The sequence below is a fragment of the Mus pahari genome, chromosome 15 (genome assembly GCF_900095145.1).
Source record: "Mus pahari chromosome 15, PAHARI_EIJ_v1.1, whole genome shotgun sequence".
NCBI lineage: Eukaryota > Metazoa > Chordata > Mammalia > Rodentia > Muridae > Mus > Mus pahari.
Window position 1 is genome coordinate 29,529,867 of NC_034604.1, and position 19,529 is coordinate 29,549,395.

The 19,529-nt window shown below is 44.2% G+C and overlaps 1 protein-coding gene across 3 annotated transcripts in view; it reads left to right on the forward strand.

The window, feature by feature from the left end:
• Positions 1–15,538: 15,538 nt before the first annotated feature.
• Pkd2l2 (polycystin 2 like 2, transient receptor potential cation channel) overlaps positions 15,539–19,529 on the forward strand; it is a 33,631-nt gene continuing 29,640 nt past the window's right edge. For 2 of the 3 annotated variants that reach the window (XM_021214274.1, XM_021214275.1), the window contains exons 1-3: positions 15,539–15,613; positions 15,928–16,029; positions 18,787–18,920. In XM_021214274.1, the coding sequence (XP_021069933.1) occupies positions 15,583–15,613; positions 15,928–16,029; positions 18,787–18,920 (267 nt within the window). In that variant the 5' untranslated portion in view covers positions 15,539–15,582. The remainder of the gene's footprint in view (positions 15,614–15,927; positions 16,030–18,786; positions 18,921–19,529) is intronic. The other variant, XM_021214276.2, reaches the window with a different exon arrangement.

Sequence of the window (19,529 nt, forward strand, 5' to 3'; positions counted from 1 at the left end):
AAAACTATGATTCCTAATTACTATCTTTCCTAGAGATTGCTCTTTTTATCATTGTCATTGTCATTATCATTACATCCCTTGGGGGCAGCAAGGGGGCAGCAAGACCAGGTAAGGGTGCTTGCTGCAGGGTCCTTCTGAGTGGGGTTCAGTCTGTGGAACTCGTGTCAAAGCAGAAGGAGGGAAAGAACTCTACAGAGTTGCCCTGTGACCTCTGTGAGTGCCACGGCACATGTGAGCATGTATACCAACATCGAGACCCCATGGGGTTAAAGGACCCTTTCACCAGGGTCTCCTAAAACCATCTAAAAACACAGATATTTACATTATGTTTCATAACAGTAGCAAGATTATAGTTTTGAAGTAGCAACGAAAGTAACTTTATGGTTGTGGGTCACCGCAAAACTGTATTAAAGGGTCACAGCATTAGGAAGGTTGAGCACCGTTGAATTATAAATGAACAGCGAGGAGCTTATGGAACACAACCTATTGATCCCTGCGAGTCATACATTGAGCAGTGCAGGCTGTGGATAACTGAAGTTTCTCTGTATGCTGACAAAATTAGCATCGACCAGCAAGGGCGCTCGAGAAACGAGAACCCAGTGCATTAGGTCAGAGAGCCACTCTGGTTATGTTTTGGTTTGTTTGTTTGTTTGTTTGTTTTTTTCAAGACAGGGTTTCTCTGTGTAGTCTTGACTGTCCTGAAACCAGACTCTGTAGACCAGGCTGGCCTCAAACTCACAGAGATCCAACTGCCTCTGCCTCCCAAGTGCTGGGGTTTAAAGCGTGTGCCACCTCCACCTGGCTATGATAGCCATTTTGAAGAGCTAGTTGGTATTATCAAATTTGAAATGTATTTATGATTTGAAATTGTCTTTGTGGATAGGCACCATGGAGAAGCTCCTGTGTGTATATAAGTAGATAACAGACAACATCCCTTGCAGTGGCTTTGAACCTTAGAAAACCTTTAAGTTATTTCAATCTGCATCAGCTAGAAAATAAACTTGCTAAAATTAAATTTTAAGTATCAAAATAAATGTCCTGGAGTATAGTATAAATGAAATAACTTACAAATATTGTGAAGAGATTATAAAGTGATAAAGAGAAAAGATAGCATTTAAAAATTTAAAACAGCCACAGTGGTAATATTTGTTAATTATTGGTAAATTAAATGTGGCAAAAAATATGAAAAAAATGCATGAGAATGATACACAACAACATTTATAGTTTGATCGACCAGAAAGAAAGAAAGACTACTGTAGTGAGAAATTTGGTTTCTTTAAAAATACAAAAATGTTGTGGGCATATGTTTTTGCTTTAATTCCAGGTGTGGGATGAGGGCTGCTTCAGACTGTCCACAGCAGCTGACTGTGATTTGTCTCGTGCTTTGGCAGGGCCATGATTCTGCAGCTGAAGATAGTTTACGTTTGGAATTCTGGGAATTCTAGAGAGGGTATAAAAATGCCAGAGCCCCAAGAGGTTGTGGTGGCTGCTGGTCTCCATGCTGCTGGGGGCTGGGAGGCTGGGAGCTGGGGGCTGGGAGCTGGGGGCTGGGGGCTGGGGACTGGGGGCTGGGGGCTGGGGGCTGCTAACCCACAGTGAAGATTGGATTTCCCCCAAGGAACTCAATGCCCCTAATCAGCAGGAAGTAGTCTAATGCCCCCTTTCCCTTCTAACCTTTCTCCCCTACCTAATGTTGGGGGGTTGGAAAGAACTTGGGTGGAGAAGGGTGGTAGGAGAAAGAAATAGTCAAAAGTCTGGTTACAGGCTAATAACATTTAAAAAAAAATATGGCCAGGAAAGATGCAGCAGAGGAAGGCAGACCTCTGTGAGTTTGAGGCCAACCAGGTCTACATAGAATTCCAGTAAGGAGTCCAAGTTTAAGAAAATGGCTTATCGTCCCTAGACTGGCACCATTACCAACAGACATAATCTACATCCCTTGGGAAATCTGGCAATTGGAGGCCACATGTTAGTTTTAGCTGAGTTGGCCTTCATTTAGCAATGCATAACCACATCCAAGTCAGAAGTCAAGCTTGCCTGGCTTAAGGAGTATTAGTCGGCTTGCGCCTTTATTGAAGGTCGTCTCTGCCAGGCATCTGTAGGACATTCAGAATGTATTTGAAAGACCCTATCTGTTGTCAAAGACCCTACAAACATTAACTCTGAAGATAAGACCCACAGGGAGTAAAATCCAAAGTGAGATAGCTTGACATATATTTATAGGACTTTAGAAAAGGAATTTAATGATTAAAGTGGAGTCTAACAACTATTGGTAAAGCATCATGAAATAAAATTTGATTTTTTTAAAACTATCTAGAAATCTGTTGGAAAATAATTGACATTTTAAAATGAAATTATAATTACATCATTTCCCTCTTCCCTCTAGCACTTCCCACACCACCCCCATACTTTTCAAATGTCTGGCCTCTTATTATTTAATTATTATTATTACACGATATAAACAAATAAACATATAAATGCAGACTGCTGTGTTGCTTGTATGCATAACTTTTTTAGAGCTGATCATGTGGGACTGGATAACCACTTAGGCTGGGAAAGACTAACTCTCTGTCTTTCTGTAGTTTTTAGTTGACTGTAGCTCCCCGTGTAAGGGGTAGGCCCTGCTGGATTTCCCCCAACTGGTGACATCATTGTTCTAGTCTTGCTTAAATGGCCGTACTGTCGGGATTCCCTGTCACATCCGGAAGACCACATCTCACAGCAGACTTCCTGCTCCTCTTGTTCTTACAATCTTCCCAGCTACTCTTCCTCAGTGTTCCCTGAGCCTTAGGTATGTTGTGCTGCAGACATATCAGATTCGGCTGGAAACTCCACATTCAGTGGTCCTCTGCATTGTGAACGTTGTGACTTGCTGTAATGGTCTCCATTTGCTCTAAAAAAAAAAAAAAAAAAAAAAAGAAGAAAAGAAAGAAAAGAAAAAGAACAAGGGAAAAGGAAAAAGAAACTTATTTTGTTTCGTTTTGTTTTGTTTTGAGACAGTGTCTCTCTATGCAGTCTTGGCTGTCCTGGAGCTCATTTTGTAGACCAAGGTGACCTTAAACCCACAGAGATCCTTCTGGCTCTGCTTCCCAAGTGCTGGGACTAAAGGTGTCCGCCACCATGCCTGGCTAGGGTTGAAAGCTACATTTATCTGTGGGTATAAGAAAAAATATTTAGAAAGCACTTAGAGATGATTACGCCGGTGATTAGGGAAGTGAGTGCCTGGGATGAAACCCCTGCTGTTGAGTAGCCTTACATCCATCCAACGAGACAGCCGTTGGTAACCCCAGTGATGCAAGTGCCACTACTGCACTAACACAGAACTGATGGTCATTGTGGTTCATAGCACCACAGCTGGGTAGGACATCTGAAGTTATGAATCCAACACAGACATGAAGAATGCTATGTGTCTGTCAATACCTCTTAGAGTTCAAAATATGTATTCCTTTGCCAATACCTCTTAGAGTTCAAAATATGTATTCCTTTGCCTCGGTAATCTCTGTCCCGCTTGAAGTAAGGGCAACTAATAGCAGGCGTTGTGGCCATTTTGTGGCCAAAATCAAAAAACTAAACCTGGGATCAAACTGCATGTCTATCAATAATTTGAGATCCATCTACCCAACAGAATACTAAGTAACACAACATTAGTGCCTTAGTCACTGTTCTGTGGCTGTGGAGAGACACCATGGCCAAGGCAACTCTTACAAAGGAAAGCATTTAATTGGGGCTGGCTTACAGGTTCAGGCTCGTAGCAGGGAATAGGGAGGCAGGCAGTTGTGGTGTTGGACAAGTAGCTGATAGAGACTGGGCCTGACGACGTGGGCTTTTGAAACCGCATAAAACTTCCTCCCACGGGCCGGGCGTGGTGGCACACGCCTTTGATCCCAGCACTCAGAAGGCAGAGGCAGGCAGATTTCTGAGTTTGAAGCCAGCCTGGTCTACAAAGTGAGTTCCAGGACAGCCAGGGCTATACAGAGAAACCCTGTCTTGAACAACAATAACAAAAAAACCTTCCTCCCACAAGGCCATGCCTTCTTCAACAAGGCCACATGCCCTAGTCCTTCTCAGACAGTGCCATTTCCTGATGATTAAGCATTCAAATCTATAAGCTCTGGGGACTACTCTTATTCAAACCACAGACAGCTACCCAAAAGAATAAGTAAACTCATTTTTACCAAGCAAAGGAAATATGAGAAAAATTATAACCTTTTTATTACATTTTTTAAAAAAGACAAAAACCTCCATGTCTATTTGTCTATTTATTTAAAAGAGTTGAAGGTAGGGCTGAAGAGACACCTCAGTGGCTAAAAGCACTGGCTGCTCTGCTAAGGGAGAAGAGTCAAATCCCAGTAGCCATATGTGCTATTCTGTTATCCCAGTTCCAGAGGATCCTACATCCTCTTCTGGCCTCTGCAGGCACACATGTGCTACACATATATACAGACATACGCGCAGGTAAAAACTCCTACATAAAAACCTCCCTCCATGAGAACCACATTTCGTGGTACCGGAAGGTGCCACACAAGCTTCTGTGGACAAGAAGCAGCCACTTGTTCTACCTACCTATACCTGCGTTAGTCGGGGTTCTCTAGAGTCACAGAACGTACGGAATTAAGGGAATTTATTGGGATGACATACAGTCTGCAGTCCAGCTAACCCGACAATAGGCAGCCGTGAATGGGAAGTCTAAGAATCTAGTAGTGGCTCGATCCCACGAGGTTGGGTGCTTCAGCTGGCCTTCTGTATAAGCTGGAACCCTGAAGAAGAAAGTTCCAACAGATGTGCTGGCAAGTAAGTGCAAGGACGCTTTCCTTTTTCCATTGTCCTTATGTAGGCCTCCAGCAGAAGGTATGGCCCAGATTAAAGATGTGTACTGCCATGCCTGGATCTAAGCTGTTCCTTACCTGGAATTTGCTCTGTCCCAGGCTGGCCTTGAACTCAGAGATCTGATTGCCTCTCCTGGGATTAAAGGCATGAGCCACCTTGCCTGGGCCTAAGCTTTTTGTGGCCACTATGCCTCAAAATCCGGATCAAAAGCCTGTGTCTTTCAGCCTCAAGGTCTGGTTCACAGGTGTGCCCTCCATTTCTGGATTGTGGTTCATTCCAGATAGAGTCAAGCTGACAACTGGGAATAGCCATCACAATGCCTATAAACTACAGCGATGACCAGCATGTCACAGGAGCCCAAAGGGTGCTGTAGTAGCACACATACCTTGACAATCACCAACAGCTGTCTAACGGATGTGAAGCCTGCTCCACGGGAGGGAAATCAGACCCGGCACTGGAAATCTAGCCAACTACTTTGGGCTAATGAGGTCATGGATCTTGGAAAGCCTCCAATTGTCACTTTACTAAGCCAGCATAATTTCTCGCTACATTCTAAATATTTATCCTTAGTCCTACAGATAAGTGTAGTTCCCATCCCTCAGCAAGGAAACGTCTCTTTGCAACAGACAGAGACCATCACAGGAAGCCACAACGGATCAGAATTCAGAGAAAACGTGATTGCATGGTTTCCAGCCACAACGGATAGCTCTATAACACAGCTCTTGCACCGAAGGCTCAGGGAAGAGGGAGAGGAGAGACTGTAAAGGCCAGAGGAAGAGTGAGTCAACCGTGTGATTTTGTATTCTAGAAATGTCAAGGAAACCACATCCGTGAAATCTCAGCCACATGGCACCTTCACAAGACCTGAGCAAGGACAACTGATAAATGCGGAACACGGAAGGGGAAATCTGACAGGATCCCAACCCCAGACAGAAAGCTACAGGCAACTAAGAAATGCTGAGAGCAGGAGAAACAGTCCTTCCCAGGGAAGAGCGCAGCACCCCTTTTGTTATTTAATACCAAGCAGTCAGCTCTGGAGATATATACATGCAAGAAATATATGGACTGGAGGCTGTATTTATATGTTTATGAATATGTACATATGTATATGCAACATGAATTTGAAAGAACAAGGGAGGGTACATGGGAAGGGTTTGGGGAAGGAAAGTGAGTGAGGGAAAAATGATATAATTATATTTAATTTCAAAACTATGTTCATTTTCAAAAGAATATGAAAGGGCTGGAGAGATAGCCCAGTGGTTAAAAGCACTTAGCTGCTCTTGCAGAGGACCTGGGTTTTATCCCTAGCACCCACATGGTGGCTCACAACCGTCTGAAACTTGGGTTTCTGAACTCCATGGGCACCAGGCACACATAGTACACACACACAAGAAATCAGGGAAAACACACACATTAAATAAATAAGATAATTTCTAAAAAGAACATGGAGAAAGTATGCAAGAGTTCACACTAGATTGCTAACACTTCTCTTTGTTGTATTTATTATTATTATTATTATTATTATTGGTTTTTTTTCAAGACAGGGTTTCTCTGTGTAGCCCTGGCTGTCCTGGAACTCACCCTGTAGACCAGGTTGGCCTCAAACTCAGAAATCCACCTGCCTCTGCCTCCCAAGTGCTGGGATTAAAGGCATGCGCCACCACTGCCCCGCTTTCTCTTTGTTATTTTTAATACATTTTTAATTAATCCTTTGATAGTGTTATTCATGTATACAATGCACTCTGGCCATATTCATTCCCACTTCTCCTCCTAGGTTAACCACCGCCTTCCCCCTCCTTTCCAATGTCACAGCTTCTGGTGCTGGTTTTGTTTTTTATAACCCACTGAGTTCTATTTGTGCTGTGAGTATATGTGTGGGTGTGGGGACAACGCTAAAGTGTGGTCAACCTACAAAGAAAACACCCTTAAAATAAACTGACATTCCCTGTCTAACAGCTACCAACTGCCAATAGCTCCTCACCTTGGGGTAAGTGTTCCTGAGCCTTCCCCATCCATGCCTGAATGATGAATGGCTTGATCTTAGAAAGGTCCTGTACAGGCAGCCACAGTCTCCGTGAATTCACAAGTGCATGGGTCCTGTACATCCAGAAGGCCTTGTGCCATCCCACCCCACCTCCCAACCCCCTCTAGTTCTTAAAGACTTTCCACCCTCTCTTCTGTGATGCTGGGAAAGTGGGTGTGTTATAAATGTCCCATTTACAACTGAGAACTGAGCACTGCACGGATACTTACTCTTTGTACTTTAACCAGTTATGAGTGCCTGCATTAACCTGCATCTACCGGATAAAGACACTGAGGGCTAAGTGCAACACTAATCCACAGGTATACCTGGAGAGAGGGCAGTTTGGTATTATGTCCATTGAGCAGAATGAGTTAGCTGGTTTCTCCTTGCTGTCTGTGCACTCCCCAGCCACGAGTTCATGGCCAGATTTATAGCACCAGGTCCACATTTCCACCTGTAGAAGGTAGTTAGCCGACTCCATGACATGCCTGCCACTAGTGTACCAGCGGGCGTAGCATGCCTGGCCAGTCCTTAATTGTGCCTTACAGGACTCCCATCTGGGTAAGACTCTCGATAAGGTTTCTCCCCTAACAGCCTACATAGAACCTTCCAGCACCGTGAAAACTAGCCATTGGGAGGAGGCTCCCCAGTCAGTACCAGCTTGATTTTCCATGTCTGTGATGAAAGCATGTGGTGTCTTCATCAATGGGGTCTCACCAACAAGCTCTTGTGGGCAACTAAGAGCAATGGCTATAGCCTATGTTGTTTTGGGAATCTCGGTGAAGGAAGATGTCACATCCTGGTGCAAACTATGGCTTGGGAGTGGAGCATTATCCCCTATGTAGGAACACTCAAATAAGCATGTATTATATACAACACACACACACACACACACACACACACACACACACGTATATAAAGTTTATAAAACAGAAGGTTTCCATATGGCTTTTCCAAACATGCTTAATGTGAGTTATCTCTTCCAGTCTTTACCGTTTCTGGGAGTAGGGATGGGGCTAGAAGGGACAGGGAAGAGTGGGGACACAGGCAAGCCTGAAGTTCTAAGCAAGAGAGGGGAGTGAGCAATAGCCCAGTAATTCATTAGAGCACAGCACCTATATAGAGTGGGCTGATGCACAGGGGCTCTGGATCTGTGAAAGCCTGCGTGCGTTTTTTGCATAGCTTCGGGGTTTGTTTTCTAACTACAGGGCTCTGGCTGAGTGGATAGCTTCTCTGTGGTAGAGGATGTATGCCACGTTCTCCAAGCTCAAGCACCACAAGCCCTCTTCTGCAGAAAATGCTGTGAACATACTTTAGTAGAAGTGCTGAAACAGAGCCAAGCAGAGAGCTCCTCTGAGGCCTGGCAGCCTGCCGCTTGCTCATTACTGGCTTCTCTTTCCCAAGTGAATATATATGAAGATATTATATCCAAAAGCTAGACAAAAACTTTAAGATTTGTAGAATTTTGGGAGCTATCGCCTTATGGCTTACATAACCCAATGCCATGGCTATAATGGGATATGTGAGCAAATGTTTGAAGTTATAACTTTTGCATAGTAATAATCGTGGCTTGGACGACGCATAAACTTTGCCTGCATTATTTGTTCTGGGTAAGTCTTTCATTGATTTGTATTAATTTTCATATGCAAAGTTAGGAAAATTAACTTCTAGAAAGTCATTTGCTTCTAAAAACAATGAGACTATTGTAAGTAGTAAGTTAGAAGCTGTTCATTTCTGCTTTAAAAAGAAGTTTTTGATTAGACTGCTGAATGGGAGATAAAGTTTAATATATTTACTTTGTGGATATTTACACTTTTAAATTAAAAAAAAAAACCAAAAGCTTTAGGACTTTGGCAACATGATTGAAACTAAGCATTTGAACCCCAGCCATTAGTGATCCTTGTACCATGCAAATAAAAAGAACCAAGACAGTGTATCCTGTTCCACCCACCTGCCTCCCTGCCTGCAAGCCAGCTCCCTCCTTCCCATGGACCTTCCCAGTTGGACTGGGACATTTGCCCAAATCATTTTCTCCCTTTCTATCTTTACCTTTCATCACTGTCTCTGGCTTGGAAACTGTAGTCTCCTCACCCAGCACTGTCCCCTGTAGTTCTGTATCTGTTCCCTAAATTCCGCATCCACTCAGTGCCATCTGGACCTTGTGTTTGCACCTGGCCTGCAGTTTGACGTTCTGCTCTCTGTGCGAGTTTTGATCTGGACTCTCTCATTACAAGGCCATGGCTTAGTTGTGCTAACACAAGTGGTAAAACTGCACCCTCCAGTTTGCTTGAAGAGTACTGAGCTGGAATGGTGTTGCTTGAGAGAGAGAGTTGAATGTATAAGGTCATTACACAGAGGTATTGCCAAGCAGATCAACGGCTAAGTTGGCTGCTCAGTGTGTCTCCAGTCTGTGGGACATAGGGCAGTTCCACATCCTACATCTTAGGACTCTTTCAGACCTTCCCCTCTGCACTTTTTTGACTCGCTGTTTTTCTTATTGACTCGTGGTTAGCCAGTTGAGCTCTCTGCTTGGCTCTATGAGACAGACCTCTGCAGACATCCTATCTCTTCTCTAATGTGTTGATTTTATTATTGTAATTGGGAGTATTTCCAAGCTCTCCAAGCTTTTGAATGTCACCCTTGTCTAGGACAGTGCCCAAAGTGATCTAAGTTGTGGGTTCTATCTGAGGCTGTACTCTTTGTACTGCAGTTCTGCTCCTGCCAATCATGTCTTAATTAAAAAAAAAAAAAAAACTACACAGCTATGCTTTTTTTTTTATCTGTATGACAGAACACCAATGCAAGTTCTATATAAATAAGATTTTCTTGGCCCATGGTTTTGAAAGCTAAAGGTCCAGCATAATGCTGGCCTTAGCTGAGCTCTGGTGAGGCCCCTTCTCTAGCATCACTCATGAAGGATGGCAAAATTTGAGGAGAAGGGGCCAGCAAGATAGCTCAGTGGGTAAGGATGCTTGCAGCCCAAACTGACAACCTGTGTTTCATTGCCAGAGCCCACACAGTGGAGGGAGAGAACCAACTCCCATGGGGTGTCCTCTGACCACACATGTGCCGTGGCATGCATGCCAAAACATATAGGTGTATGCATATGCATGTGTGCGTGTGCAAGTAATACATCACCAGACTGGTAGTGACACACCTGGGTGGTGCAGGCTTGGAGTTTATAACAATTTTTGGAGAATATCAAGAAGTTATGAGAAACACTTGAACTAATCCTTTTGAGGGCATGTCCCCAGCTAGCCAAGAACTTCTCACTAGGCCCAACCTCTTAAAGTTTCCATACCATCTCCCATCACCTAAGGACCTAGACCCAGAAAAGCAAACCACATCCAAAAGCAGTGGTCTGCTCAATTCTTTGTTTGTTTGCTTGTTTGTTTGTTTGTTTGTTTTTAAACAGGGTTTCTCTGCGTAGCCCCAATTGTCCAGAAGCTCTCTCTGTAGACAGGTCTGGCCTGGAACTCACAGAGATCTGACTGCCTCTGCCTCCCAAGTGCTGGGGTTCAGCCCCAGATTCTCATGTAGCAACTCCCTTGACTCAGGTTCAGTTAGATCACATGAATCACTAAAGAATGCCAGAACTGACAGGAAATGCATCGACTGAAACAGCTAAAAAAAGTCAAGGATTGTATGCAGGTCAGGCCTCAGCTACATTCCAGGGATCAAAATATATGATCAGGAATTGGCCAGCTCATAACCCACTCAGTGAAATGCTTGCATTGTGAATATTAGGGCTCCAACTTAATCCTCAGAGTCCATGTAAGGATAGCAAACATGGCACACACGTTTAATCCTTGAGCTAGGGAAGCTGAAGCAGGAAGAACCCTGGGGTTTGTTGACAAGCCTTAATTGGCGAGCTCCAGCCAGAGGAGAAATTCTGCCTCACAGAAGGTGGATACCACTACAGAGGATGACACCCCCAAGATTCATGCATGTGCGCGCGCGCGCGCGCGCGCGCACACACACACACACACACACACACACACACACGCACGCACGCACACACACATTAAAAAAATAAACAACAACAACAACAACAACAACAAAAAGCAAAAAAGCCGAAACTGGTTTCTCACCTTTCTTTCTCTCTTGTCACTATGTCTGCCTCTGTTACCCCTGAAGGCTGTTTTGAATGTAGCAGAGAAGGTACCAGAATCCCCGGGCCCATGATTCTAACTGTCAAACAAGCCTAGCAAAAAGCAGAAACGTTCCTTTCTCTGTAAACCCAGAAAATAAGCCAACATCAAGTCCCTTGCAGCCTGGCTTCGATGTCCTACCTGATCTTGGGGCTTAGGAATTAGGATGAAGAACTGGATGCGAAGACTCAGACCCCGAAACAGTCCAGGACCAAGAGTGGCAGAGGGACTACAGAAGGATAAAGGGCTTCCTGTCAATCAGGGAATACTGAAAAGTAAGAGGAGAGAGAGAGGAAAAGACAGAGGTGCATTATACATGCATAATCCCAAAGAAAATTATCTAGAGAAAAAAGTTTAAGCCACCTTAAAATTATGTAATATTTAATCTAATATCCTCTCCCTCCCTCCCTCCCTTTTTAAAAGATTTATTTATTTTATGTATATGAGTACACTGTAGCTGTACAGATGGTTGTGAGCCATTGTGCAGTTGCTGGGAATTGAACTCAGGACCTCTGCTCGCTCTGGCCCCCCCGCTCAATTCGGTCCAAAGATTTATTTATTGTTATACATAAGTACACTGTAGCTGTCTTTAGACGCACCAGAAGAGGGAGCCAGATCTTATTATGGATGGTTGTGAGCCACCATGTGGTTACTGGGATTTGAACTCAGGACCTTTGGGAAAGCAAGTCAGTGCTCTTAACCTCTGAGCTCTCCCTCCCTCTTTTGAGTCAGGACACATTATGAAGCCCAGACTGGCCTTGGGCCCCCAGTTCTGTTCCCACACCCGGTGTGCTGGAATGGACAGGTGCGAGTGTGTGTGTGTGTGTGTGTGTGTGTGTATGTGTGTGTGTGATAGTATGGCTGACCCTTGCTTTTCAGGTCACCTCTGCACAAGGCTCTTTCAGCTGTCATTCTCCTCAAGCCTTGCCTGGCAGTTTCTTTGAGAGAATAGACAATTGAAGGCAACCATTCTGACTTTGAGCCCCACCCAGAGTTCTTGCCTCATTTGCTTTCTCCCCAGAGTGGAAACCCAACTCCGCAGCTCCTCCCCCCTCCCCAGCCCTGCCCTCCTCCCCAGCCTTCTACGGTCCTCCAGCCCATATCCTCGTGGTTCAGTACCTTTGTTCTAATCAAATAAGGTGAATTTCTGTAACATTCCACAGAGCGGTTACCTGCTAACAGCTTATTCCATTTGCAGTAGTTTGGGTGCTTTGTTAAAATATTCTATTTTCTAAAACAGGCGGTATCAAGCCTTGGCTGAGAACAGCCTCCATCTCCACATAAAGAGAAAACTGGTCCCGTTAGAACAAGCAGAAAGTACCCTGACTTAGATGATACGGATGTTTTTTTAGGTGTTTAAGAGAATCAGGAAGTGGGTAGGTACTCCAGGACCGGCTTCCGGCTCTAGGGTCATCAAGAACCATGCATCTTCTTGCTTCTCTTGCCAGATGACCAGTGGCTGGCCACAGGATGTGAAGTAGCAAGAAAAGGCCTGCCGCAGACTTTCCAGAGGTCCTAGCCTGTCTTGTGTGGCTATGACCTTGGCTAAATAAGACTAGCTTTGGGAGAGGCCAAGAACTGTGGGCTTTAGAGGAGCTCCTGGGACATAGGAAACCTCCCCAGAGAGTATTTGCCAAATGGTGGAGATGTGCAGGGATAAAAGCCAGTCAGTGGCTGCCCTTCATGCCCCCATGCTGCTTCAGCCTCTAAATTCCAAAGACTAGAACATCTCTCTTTCTCCCCCCCTGCCTCTTCTTCCTCCTTCCTCCTTGTTCTCTCAAATTCACAATCCTCCTGCCTCAGTGCTGAGATACACGGGCATGCGCTACTACATCCATATCTATGAGCTCTTCTTAGCCACCACCCTCTTTTTGAGTTGATTTATCTATGGTTTCTGAAACTAGACAATTTTAGGGCCAGATTAGGCAGTGTGTTTGACAGTTCTGAAAGATAGATTTAGGGATGTGTGCTAGTATGGTAAAAACCCTAGGTCATAAGCATTGGGCCCTAACAAATCAGATTTCAGTGTGTGTGTGTGTGTGTGTGTGTGTGTGTGTGTGTGTGTTCGTGTTCATGTGAGTGCACGTGTGTGTGAGAGAGAACGTGAATTGTGTGTGACAGTGCATGTGGAGGCCAGAGGACAACCTCAAGCACAAGTCCTCAGGAACCATCTATCTTGTTTGTTAAGACAGGGTCTCCATTGGCCTGGAGCTCCCAGCAGGCTACGCTGATTGGCCACTGAACCCCCGGACCTACTTTCTCAGTTTTGAGCTTATGAGTGCGTGCCACCTCCCTTCCTGCCCCACCCCCCACCCCCTAGCTTTTGTCTTTTGTTCTGAGAATCAAACTCAGATCCTGACACTCGTGTAGCAAGCTCTAGACGTCCTAATTTGGTTTCTCTTATGATATGACAGCAATCGAAATCAAATTAGAAAGTCAGGGGCTTCTCCCATCCTCCAGCTCCCAACATGCTCTATCAGGGAGATCAGGCTGAGAGCACCGTGGCGCACACTGGGCGCACACTGAGCCAGAGACCACGGAGCAACATTGCACCCCGGCTTGTCCCTGGCTTCTGTTCAGCTTAGGGCCATCTGCCCAGGGGTGGCACTGCCCACAGTAGGGTAGGCTGTTCTCCATCAATTAGCAATCAAGAAAATGGCCCACAGGCATGCCCACTGGCCAATTCAGTGAAGTCGATTCCTCAAAGGAGGATCCCTGCTTCTCAAATGTATGAAGTTAACAGTTAAGAATCAAACATCACACTTGATCTGAACTATCTGCCAGTCCTCTTTCTTTCCTTCCTTACTTTTTTCTTTTCTTTTCTTTTCTTTTCTTTTCTTTTCTTTTCTTTTCTTTTCTTTTCTTTTGAATAGCCTTTGAATGTGCTATGTAACCAAGAACAACTTGAACCACTGACCCTTCTGCTCTACATTCCAAGCACTGGAATTACAGAAGTGAATCACCACACCTGGCTCATCCATTGTTTTAATATTGTTATTTGAGATTTTGTTAGGAAAACATAGGTGATCTCGCCCGGGAATTTTGGCATTTGTAACTGTGTTGAAGTTCTCCTTCGGCAAGAAGGACAGTCTAGACTCCAGCCTGAGGGGCTCTTTCTCTCTCTTGTCCCTTCAATAGCCAATGTCTTTTTTTTGGGGGGGTGGATACCCTGTCTCATTTAAAATAAGGAAAAACCTCTGATACTATGTGAGGCTGACAGAAGAAAAGCAAGTGATGGAGTTGAGATACACCACGCTGACAGAGAAGGCAGAAAACACACACGAGGGTTTCCTAGCAACACAACTCATAATGTCAAAAGACTGAGCCAGCTTCAACAAGCCTTTAAGAAGACAATTAAATTCTGTGGTGCAACCATACAACTATAGCATAAAACAAAAGTGATCACTTCTGCTTAATGAGAAATCTCCAAAATGTCCCTTAAACAACACAGGCAAGTCACATAAATATAGTTGCTAGAAAAGGTGTTTATGATATGTGATGGTTATTTTTGGTTGTTGACACCATCTGGAGTTAACTAAAAAAACCCAAGTCGATGGGCACAACTGTAAGGGATTTTTAGTTAATTGGATCATTTAAAGTCCAAAGACCAACCTTAAATCGGTGCCATACCTTCTCCTGGCTTCAGCAGTAAAGAGAAAGTCCTCGCCCTTGCTCTCACTTCCCTGGTATCAGATCCTACTGATTCCCACATACTGAAGAGCAAATGAGACCTCCAGCCTAGCCGACTGAACAACTGCTGATTCTTGGACTTTGGGAGACAGCTATTGTTGAAATAACTGGACCACAGCCTGTAAGTCATTCTAAAATATTCCTTTTTATATTATTAGATCGATTCTATTCCCAATGTTCCCCTGGAAACCACTACTGCACGATGTGTACTTTACATTTCTCCATTTTGTTCTAAAGTGTCACCTTCTCATGCCCCACCTCCTGATCACTTTACATCTCATTGCAGGCTGTTAAATTTTTAATTTACAACCGCCCAGATCATATACATAAACAAAACCACATTTGGGCATCTAGGTATGGACACGTTTTTCAAATTCACACGTGGATGTATTTAATAATTGTGAGAACACTGAAGATTTGTAGCTGGAGCTCAGTGGGTTTGGTTGAGGCCGGGGCTCCACATATAGGCCAATGTTGTCCTCTAAATCTGGACCCTCCAGGTGTTCATTTCCTAAAGGCTTGTATAACAAAATTGGACAACCATGACCATCAACGTTTTGTGCGTGCGCGCGCGTGTTAACTTAGTTCTTTCTGTTAAATCAACAATAAGACAAAAGGGAGGGCTGGCACGTTTTTTTGGCCACTCATGTTAATACTGCAGGTGGTGACACTTATTTTCTTTTTGCAACCAGAAAAGTGAACTATAAATAAACCTCCAGCTGCGCAACTCCCCGGAGGTGAAGCGCGCGCCGTGTCCGCGCAGGCGCCCTAGCCTTCTTTCAGGACCCCGCGCTCTCAGGGCGAGCGTGTTTGCCCGGTTAGCACTACTGCGCAGGCGCGGGGCTAGGGTAGACGGGGCAGAGCGGAACCGACTGAGTGGTCCTGTCCGCGATGTCCGAGGCGACTTGGTGGTACCGAGGAGGTGAGGGTGGGTACGCTTAAAGGATAGGTAACCCAGGGCCCATTGGCAACTCCAGGTACCCAGGAAGGCGCTCTGACCCCATACCCACACTCCTGTGACGGTTGCCAACGCTGCCACTGAAGCGGAGTCCGGAGAGGAGAGAGAGGCTGTCACCTCCGTGGGCGTGGGTCGCTTGAGGGCGTCGCTCCCTTGACCGCTAGCTACATCTGGAGCCAGAAGTCCCTAGAATTAGTCGTGTTTTCCCCATCTTAGTTACTTATATACGTTATAGTTACCCAGTAATATGAAGAAAATTCTTGTTTTACATCTCACAGGGACTTCAAAACATGACCTGCATTACAGAAGGGAAGCGGAGGTTAACACCACACTTGAGGAGTTGTTACTCTACTTAATTTTTTTAATAAATCTATGCATATGTAAGTACACAGGAGTAGGTAAAAATGCTGGTGGAACTAGTAGTTAAAAACTCAAACTGACAAATTTTAGAGATCGTTATGACAAATTTCGGAGATCATTATCTTATGATTGACTCAATTTCCAATTTTTAAGGGGCAAAACCACAGATGTAATGGAAAGCTTCCAACGTCAACACTGGCTGAATATGATTGTTATTATTTTAGTTTGAAGACTCTATTTAAAACAGCATCCCCTGGGTTGACGATTGGATTAAATTTGTTACAGAGCCATAGAGATATATTGGTTTGGTTCCAGAAATAAAAAGTACAGATGGGGAGCCAACGTGACGTTTGAGGATGGCCCCAAGAGTCATGTTTCAGTGAACTGCTGCACAGTCAGTAATAAAGTACATTTGTGACGCCTTTAATCCCAGCACTCGGGAGGCAGAGGCAGGTGGATTTCTGAGTTCGAGGCCAGCCTGGTCTACAAAGTGAGTTCCAGGACAGCCAGGGCTATACTGAGAGACCCTGTCTCGAAAAACCAAAAAAAAAAAAAAAAAAAAAAACGCAAACGTTTGAAGGCAGAGACACCCTCTCAGTCAATGCTCCCCACCCCTCCCAATGGGGTCCACGGCATCGACTTGGCATGTAAAAAGCTTGTTAACATTTTCTGTTTTAACTGCCGTGCGTGTGTAGCTAGAAGCTGACAAACAGGATTTCTCTCCTCTCCGAAGTGCAGCTGTAGAGCAATTACAGTCGATTGGTATTGCAGGGGTAGGCGCCTGAGATAAAAGACAGCTGTAGCCGGCTTGATAAGGTATCTTCGGCTGGTTATAAAAAGCTTAGTTCTAGGGATAACACCAACGCGTGCTCGTTGCCAAGCATTTTAGATAGTAGAAAATGTGATCCAAAGGATTATTTATAATTCCACTGGAGATTTTTGAATACTTATAACAAAGAAAACAACCTATATCTATAGAAAGGGGATTCATTAACCACTGTAAAAATATTCAGGGAAGGTGCTGGAGAGATGGCTCAGTGGTTTAAGAACACTGGCTGCTCTCCCACAGGACCAGGGTTCGATTCCCATCCCCCACAGGACAGCTCACACCTGTCTTTGTAACTCCAGTTCCGGGGCTTCTGACACGCTCACACAGGCAGGCAGGCAGGCAGGCCACCAGTGCACATGAAATAATTTTTTAAAAAAATGCAGTGACAAACACAACTGTTAAAGAATGATTCAGACGTTTGCGTGCGTGCGTGCGTGCGTGCACACGCGCCACACAGATGGTGGCAATCAGAGGGCAACTTGGTTCCCACCATCACGCTCGCCGCTGGTTGTCAGACTTGACAATTTGAGTCCGTTCCCTCTGATCGACCTTGCTGGCCCCACAATAGGTTTTGGTTTTTAACTGGGGAGTTCTGGGGGGAAAAAAACGAAACACAATAGTTTATAAAAGGAGAGAAAGAAATACTACTGATTAATTTTTAAAAACCATTTTACTGTGTTCCAAAGCATGGGTTTAAATGTTTTACATGTTTGGCTGAAAAAAAAAAAATCACTCGGTCTGTAAAGTGTTTTTTTACACAAACAAGAAAGGCAGAGACTGATCCCCTCAGTCCATGATGCAGAGCAGAGCCTGCTGGGGGGGGGGGGGGGGAGGGGTCATCCCAGCCTGCGGAGGGAGAACAGGCAGACTCTGCCCGGCAGCTTAACCTACTCTGAAAGCTAATGAAAGGGCCTGATTCAAAAAGGAAACCAAGGTGGATGGCATCCTGATGTTAATCTCTTGCACACACATACACATACGCACACACACACAGCCCCATTCCAAAAACATGGCACAGCCATGCAGTAAGAGATGTCACCCTTATGATGAGATCTATACCCCTTCTCTGGCTGAATTCAAGGTCCATAGTCTTAACTGCTCACTATATGATATTGCCTCTTAATGTAGACAAAATGCAAACAGTAGAATCCTGGATATATTGTGACCTCAGTTAAAAAATATATTATGGCCAGAAGTGGTGGCGCACGCCTTTAATCCTAGCACTCGGGAGGCAGAGGCAGGTGGATTTCTGAGTTCAAGGCCAGCCTGGTCTACAGAGTGAGTTCCAGGACAGCCAGGGCTATACGGAGAAACCCTGTCTCGAAAAACAAAAAAACAAACTAAAAAATTTAAAAATATATATATATATATTATGTGTATATTTGTGTATGACAGAGGAAGCCACATACATGACACATGCATGGTCAAAGAACAAGCATGTGTGCTTCTCCCCCCTTTTTTCTTGTTGCTGTTGCATGCCAAGTTAAATGCTGAGCCATCTCACCAGCCCTGATTTGACTTTAGCTTTTTTTAAAAGAAAATATTACATATATATGTATATACATACATATATGCATAATACAACCTGGAGAATTCATGTCTAGCTTTAGTACAAGGACTTGGAGGAAACTTCTACCTAATTTGTATGTTTCTGGCTTTAATGATTAGATGCAACAGGGCTGCTGAGAGGGCTCAGCAGATAAAAGTGCTTGCGACTAAGTCTGATGGCCTCGGTTTGATCCCAGGAACCCACACAAGGAGAGAATGAGTTCCCACAAATTGTCCTTTGACCTCCACGTTTGTGATATGACACACACAGAGACACACAAAGATAGATATAAAAAAAACTTGGGCAATGCTGTTTTTTTTTTAATCTGGGGAAATTAATATTTTTGAACACTGCTGAAGTGGGATTTTAAGTTACAAATTTTAAACTTGTTCTCCTTAGTGACTTTTGGGATGGTCAATCCACATATGTACTATTTAAACAAAGTTATGTCGTCTCTGTTTGTGGACACTTCTCTACCTGATGACGAAAGAAGCAGCTTTAGGTCCATTCGGGGCATAACTGAGTTTTGGAAGGTAAGATGTGTATGTAAGGAAGGTAAGAAGTAGCCTAAGAGAGCTCATTGGCCAGTGGTTGGGCTACCTTGTGCTACAGTGCTTGCCTAGTAAGTGAAAGGCCCTGGGGTATAAGAAGAAAAAGAATTTCACAGACAGTCCATAACCCTTGCTACACACAGAAAATGCTCAGGAAAGATTTATTAAAGGAATTAATAAAATTGAGTGCTATTTTTATTAGAAAGTCAACTAATAGTATCTGTTCTGGATCTTTATGTTCACAATGTGATGCTGTTCGTTATAACTACAATTTTTTGATACTTTTCCAAATATTCCCATTTCCCATAGAAGACACAAGATTTGTTATAAAGTACCGAAGCCAACTTTGTGTAAATAAAATCCACATGAGGGACAGTCTTACAAATTGTTCGTTTCCCAGAACAGATTATTTACAATTTATGTATGCAGCCCTATACTGTGTTACAGTAATATGCAGTATATAGTTGTTGTTGTTTTTAAAGCAATGTGTAATACAATGTAATCCCACGAGAGAGGTTTCTTCAGCACTGGGATAGGCAGGTTTTCCGTTACACACAGCACAAGTCACCTGGAAGGAAGAGTAAGCTGCTG